General features: G+C 43.0%; 1 protein-coding gene across 1 annotated transcript; it reads right to left on the bottom strand.

Annotated features, from left to right (window-relative positions):
• Positions 1-1844: 1844 nt before the first annotated feature.
• On the bottom strand, positions 1845-5032 carry LOC127673834 (sperm motility kinase Z-like). Its single transcript, XM_052169584.1, has 2 exons — positions 3472-5032; positions 1845-2039 (listed from the first exon to the last, which is right to left on the bottom strand). Exons 1-2 carry the CDS (start codon positions 5000-5002, stop codon positions 2029-2031), a joined length of 1542 nt encoding a protein of 513 aa, XP_052025544.1. The 5' UTR covers positions 5003-5032; the 3' UTR covers positions 1845-2028.
• Positions 5033-5746: the final 714 nt, after the last annotated feature.

Here is a 5746-nt window from a genome sequence, read left to right as displayed (position 1 = left end):
CCTCAGAGCATACATGCCTCAAAGCAAGAATGGCAACCGAGCTCTTATGGATTCCCTCTCTGCCACCCTGAGTGGAGCTACAACTCCCCTGAAGGTAACAGGATCCTTGTAAGTACAAGCAGTTACATATTTATACAAGTGTGCTTTCTGCTCTGTGCATTGTCCGGCTTTGGTGCACCAATTTGCCAATTTGTGTCTGTCTCTCTTTCGTTCTTTGAATGTTTTATGTTTTAAAAAAATGGTAAAACTTCATCTGCTGGTGACCCGTTCAGTCTCAGTTTACACGGCAGGGGTTGATTTAAAGTGCCTCACATTAAACTTGGAGTAAAAAGCTGCTTTTAAAAGAGCCAGCAGCATCTCAAATTCTAGGGCAAATGGGTTGATGGTTATTTTTCCTAGAGAAATCTCTACAATTGTGATTATGGGTTCAAAGTACTTTTTTCTCTTGAAATTACAGCTAGAAAAAAATTGGTTTAATTTTATAGGATTCCTGTCGTCACTTTATTTTTATGTCTAATTGGTCTTAAAGGTATAAGTATTTGCATGTCTTGACTATAAAGTATTGGCTTATAAGTTATTGGGCATGATTTAAAAGGTATAATGTTGGTAACAAAAAGTTAGTTTAAAACTGGTAACTCAGGGTTGGGAGCCAGCAGGAGTGACCAAGACTGACAGGAATGCCAGCAGACATTCTCTGCCACACCTCTCTCACTGAAGGGACAATCATGGAAGTCTCAAGACCAAAAAGCACTGTAAAGGCCCTGCCACTGTCCATTCAGTCCTATTTCTATTCCCTCAGAACATCATGTGTCCTCCAGGGGCCTTGCCTCAGCACATTGAGTCTGGCTTAGCAACACTCCCTGTAAGTCTGTATCAGCTGACATCACTCTGCCAATTGGCCCAAGTCTGAGGAAGTGGCAAGAAGCCACCAGAACACCACCAGAAAGTTTTTGGTGCATTTCTCTCTATGGAGTCATGACAAATGGAGCTCACCTAGGCAATGTAAGGGGAACCAATACATGGATGTGTTTAGAGAAGAATCCTCTCTCTCTTTTCATATGCTTGATTTAGCAAAGCTTCCTTTCACCTGTGTCTGCTTCAGACAACACTCCTTCCATGTCTGTTCCAGCAAAACACCGTCTGCCACAACTGACTTTCCAAAGAAACCATGACTTCCTACTTCATTTATAGCTCTAAGTATATGGGGGCTTTCTAGGCCCAGTTCATTTGACATGATTCACTAAATACCATGTGGCTGGCTGCAGAGGAAAATGTTGGGTGTGGTCTGCTTCTGGGATGGTACCATGTGCTAGATATGGCCTCTGAACTATCAGTCTTCTGCAATAACCAATTTGATTGCGGTTTGAAACAAGGAACAAATATTTCATCAGGTCCTTAAAACATTCATTTTAGCATACTTTTATGATTTTGTCTTAGAACACGTTATTAACACACCAGTATATTTATTGGAGAATGTTAAAACTTTTCGTGGAGATGAGAAAGGGTGATTCTACATTAATGTTCCCTTTGCAAGGAATGGCAGTGAACACATATCGTAAACAGCTGATTACAGTAGCCTTCTCTACTATCTGTAAAGTTATTTGCCCTTTGCCAGTTAATTTTTATCTACATGGAAAACATAGGTTTAAGTCCTCCTCTGTCAAGCTTAAGATGAGGTTACTATAAGATAATACCAATTAATATATCCTAACAACCTTTGAAAATCATTGAGAATAAGCAAATTATCTTTATTTGATATTACTATCACTGTTCGCAGCCTGAGCTGGAGCATCAGGTCTGGGGTGGTCCACTTCCAGAAGGTCTTGACAGCAGCAGCAGCAGCCTCCCTCCTTTCTTTGGCAGGCAGGCTTATGGGTCTGGCTCCGAAGTCTCCATTCTCCTCTGATGTCAGGTACCTTGGGTCATCAGCCAGAGAAGCAAGAGCCATTGAGAGGAAGACTGAGAAAATGTAGACCTATCTGCTGATGGGTGTGGCTTCTTGCATGTGTTGGGGTGAGGAGAGGCCAATCAGGACAAAGCTGTAAAACCCAAGGAGAACGTGAGAGGCGTGGCAAAAGTATGTGGGGTGTAACAGCATCAAATCAGGAGGCACACAACATGAAGCTAAGTCATGTGGGAACAACCTTTCAGGCAGTCACATTGGCATCCAATTCACCTTTCACCTAAATGAGCTTCACTGAGGGAAATTCTGGCTCCCCATTCCCACTATATGTGTTTTTATATCACAGGAAAAACAGTAGTCAAAACTGTGGTAGATGGAAATGGACCTCCTAGTTAGATTCAGAGGATAATCTTATTCTTGGGTTACTTTGCTCTTATTTTCTCCCTGTTCTAGGAATTAAAGGACCAGCCCAACCTTAAAATCTCAAAAAGAGTCTTGTAAACAAATATGCCTTGTTCTGAAGTTTAGGGGGAACTACACTTCAGAGGTGTGCTGATTAGATTTTTGTTAGAATGACATGAGCTACTATCACCTGGAACAGGAAAACTGCTGAAAAAATTTCCTTTGTCAGATTACCTGTGGGCAAGTTTGTGGGCCATTTTATTAATGATTGAAGTCGAGTGCCCAGGAACTTTACATAGGATCACCACTGTAGTTTGCATTGTATTTGATTTGGTAATCTCTGGGTACTGATCAGTGGGGGACATGGGGCAAAGAACCAGCTTTGATTAACAAGAGAGCAGGACATTAAAGGGAAACTTCGATGAGCCAGGACAATTGCTGCAACTCATCTTTGGCTGAGACACTTGACATGATTAAGAAGACAGAGACATCACAGAGCTAAAATCTTCTCAAAAGCAATTCCTTGGTATATCTCAAGAGAAGTCTGTTTGAATGGTGGCAAAGTCTGCTTCTCATGCTGGAAGTCAAACAAGATCATGTGTAAGAATTTCCCGGGTGGTATTGGTTTGGGCAGCCTGAAAGCTGAGGGGTCAAAGGGGAGGTAGAAAACAGCCCCAGCTTGGTGCTGTGAGAGGCCAGAAGAGTCCATTGTTGAAGGTGTAGCCTCATTACAGTGCAGCCCTGAACACACTGGAGATGCCAAGACTCGGTGATAACCAACCATATCAATGATAGGTGTGGACCGATTCCATCTGACAGGAGAAGACAGGATGTGTGGGTTGTGGACAAAAGAAACCCAGAGGGGGTGTGGCCCAAAACCATTTGCATCTCAGAAGATCCAGAGTCCTGTGCTTGGGACACAGCTGAGCCACAGGAACTGAGTTACACTAGTGGATTTTGGTTTTGATTTGATTTGATGGTTTTCTTGTTCTACACTTCTGGAATAAGAAAGTATTGTATTTGTGTTTAATTGTAGGAGGGTCCACATCCCACACTATCTAGATAGAACTAGGTTTAAGTCACTGTACTTCAAGAACCTAATCATGAACTGTCTATATGCAAATATTAGTAAAAAAAAAATAGATTTAGCAAATATAAAAATGTACCTGAAAGATGCCTTGTACTTCTTGTCATCTTCGGGGTGTCCTCTCTCTTTTGGGGGCACACCTTCCTCCGGCTTGTCGTGTCAGGTGACATGCAGCAGCAGCATAGAGTCCTGATGCAATTCGAAATTCGTTTCTTCCATTTGGCCCATCCCTGAGGCTGCGGGGGTCTTGGAGTGAACGGTCTCCTTCTTTCTGGCTCACTTGGGGCCTTTTCGAACTGGGAGCTAGAGGAGAAGGTGTTATCGAGGGTTTCGATTACTTCCATGACAGTGTAAGTAGCGATGCAGATGCAAGGGGCAGTCATTCTTCTTTGCTGACGACTGCCCATAGGGGGTGTCTTCTTGGGCGCAACAGGGGCATTTGTCTCCCCAGGACGTTGTCCAGTAGATGACACTAGTATTTTCAGGGAAGGTTCACTGGCCCTTCTCCTGGGAGGCAGAGGGTAAGTGTTAGGGTCTGTTGCTGAAGGGAAAGGTGTCACTCCTGGGTTAGTGACATCTCTTTGCACATAAGTGCCATCATCCTGATTTGCTAGGGTTTTCAAAAGGTGGTATGTAGCCCTATTTTCATCAAACTCCTTGTGTTTTAAAGCTTCTCTTATGTCTTGGGAATGAAAGCCAATGCTTTCCATGGCCCCCATTATATCAGGGTCTGGGAATCTGGTGTCACTGTTGTAATAGAATGTCAAAGTCTTTCCCCCTTGCTGGAGCCATGGATGGCTTACGAGTTCTTGAGCATTTGGCCTCTGCCTTGGGTTGACAGTTAGCAGGAGGCTAATCATGCTCCTAATATCGTCGGAGAGATGATCTGGTGTACGGTATTTTCCATTCATCACCTTGTTGCTCAGTTCCGACAGGGTTCCTCCTCCAAATGGCAGGAATCCGGTGGTCATATAATATAAAATGACCCCCAAGGCCCACATATCTACTTTTGTGCCATCGTAGGGTAGGCCTCGGAAGATCTCTGGAGCAATGAACTGGAAGGCTCCACACAGCCTTTCCAGTTTTTGTCCAGGTAGGAATGTGTCTCCGAGGCTGAAATCAATAAGTGTAGCCTTTCCATCCTCACCCACTATGATATTGTCAGGCTTTATGTCCCTGTGCACCACACCTTTACCATGACAGTAGCCTATGGCACTGAGCAGCTGAACAAATATGCTCCTAGCTTCATCTTCTTTCAGGCATCCAGCGTCCCGGACTCGTTTAAGTAGCTCTTCTCCTCTGGCAACTTCCATAATTAAGTAAGTTGTGTGTTCTGTCTCAATTATTTGCACAAGCGAGACGATGTTTGGGTGACTGAGCATTTTCATAATGTCCGCTTCGGGCACTGTTGGGTCCGACCACCTCTCCCTCAAAAGAGCCTTGACAGCAACTGGGGCACCTGTAAGGCAGTGGGAGCACAGCCTCACATCGGAAGTGCCACCCTGGCCCAAGGTCTTCAACACCGTGTACTGCCTGGTGAACACCTCCTCCTCGAACATGGTGACCACAGTGTTGGACTCTGATGACTCCGAGTCACTATCGGAGTACATAGTTGGTAGCAGTGCTACTGCCAAAGGCAGTGAGGCCTGGGGAGAAAGGAAAGGAGATATAAAGAAACTTACAGAGACATGAGGGATGAGAGTAACAAAATCAGTGGGATCCAAAGTAAAAACAAAAGACAAAGTGAAAACCACTGAAACAAGAAGCTTTAACCTAGACCCACGATGACACAGGCAGAGGAACCCAGTCTTGATCCCTAAACCACGACTAGCTCACAATCTAGTAAAATAGACAGACCACAGCTCAGTAATGTACTGGATGCTATCTGATAAAACTGAGAAGAGAACTAGAGTATCAGAATGAACATGAATAGAAGAAAGAAATGATTGAGAAAATATTTACAAAATAACATAAAAATTGAAGACCAACACCCCAAACCAGGCCAACTAATTAAAATACCAAGGAAATCAAAGCAAAGCCAGGACCCCTCAAGTAATCAAAACAGAAAGAGAAGCATGTAAAACTCATTAAATTGAAGCAAAAAAGCAAAAGTCAAAAGCAAGCCAGAGAAATGAAAAGAATTGGAAACCATAACTAACCACATCCAATTATGCCTTATCTCTAGCGGTCAATAACACCACCAGTACTCAGTAATGGTTTTTAAAGGAAAAGTTTAAATAAACCAAAAATGAAAAAATATATTTTTAAAATTTGAAATTTATAGCAAATATCCTGTTATACAAAAGAAAAAAAAGGCCCCCAAACATATTAACCATTCAAGACAAATAAAAGCA

Source organism: Apodemus sylvaticus, chromosome 23, assembly GCF_947179515.1.
Source record: "Apodemus sylvaticus chromosome 23, mApoSyl1.1, whole genome shotgun sequence".
Lineage (NCBI taxonomy): Eukaryota > Metazoa > Chordata > Mammalia > Rodentia > Muridae > Apodemus > Apodemus sylvaticus.
This window is presented reverse-complemented; position numbering and strand designations above follow the sequence as displayed.

Excerpts from the sequence above, each read along its gene's own strand:
- LOC127673834 (XM_052169584.1), bottom strand. The coding sequence starts at position 5,002 with ATGTACTCCGATAGTGACTCGGAGTCATCAGAGTCCAACACTGTGGTC.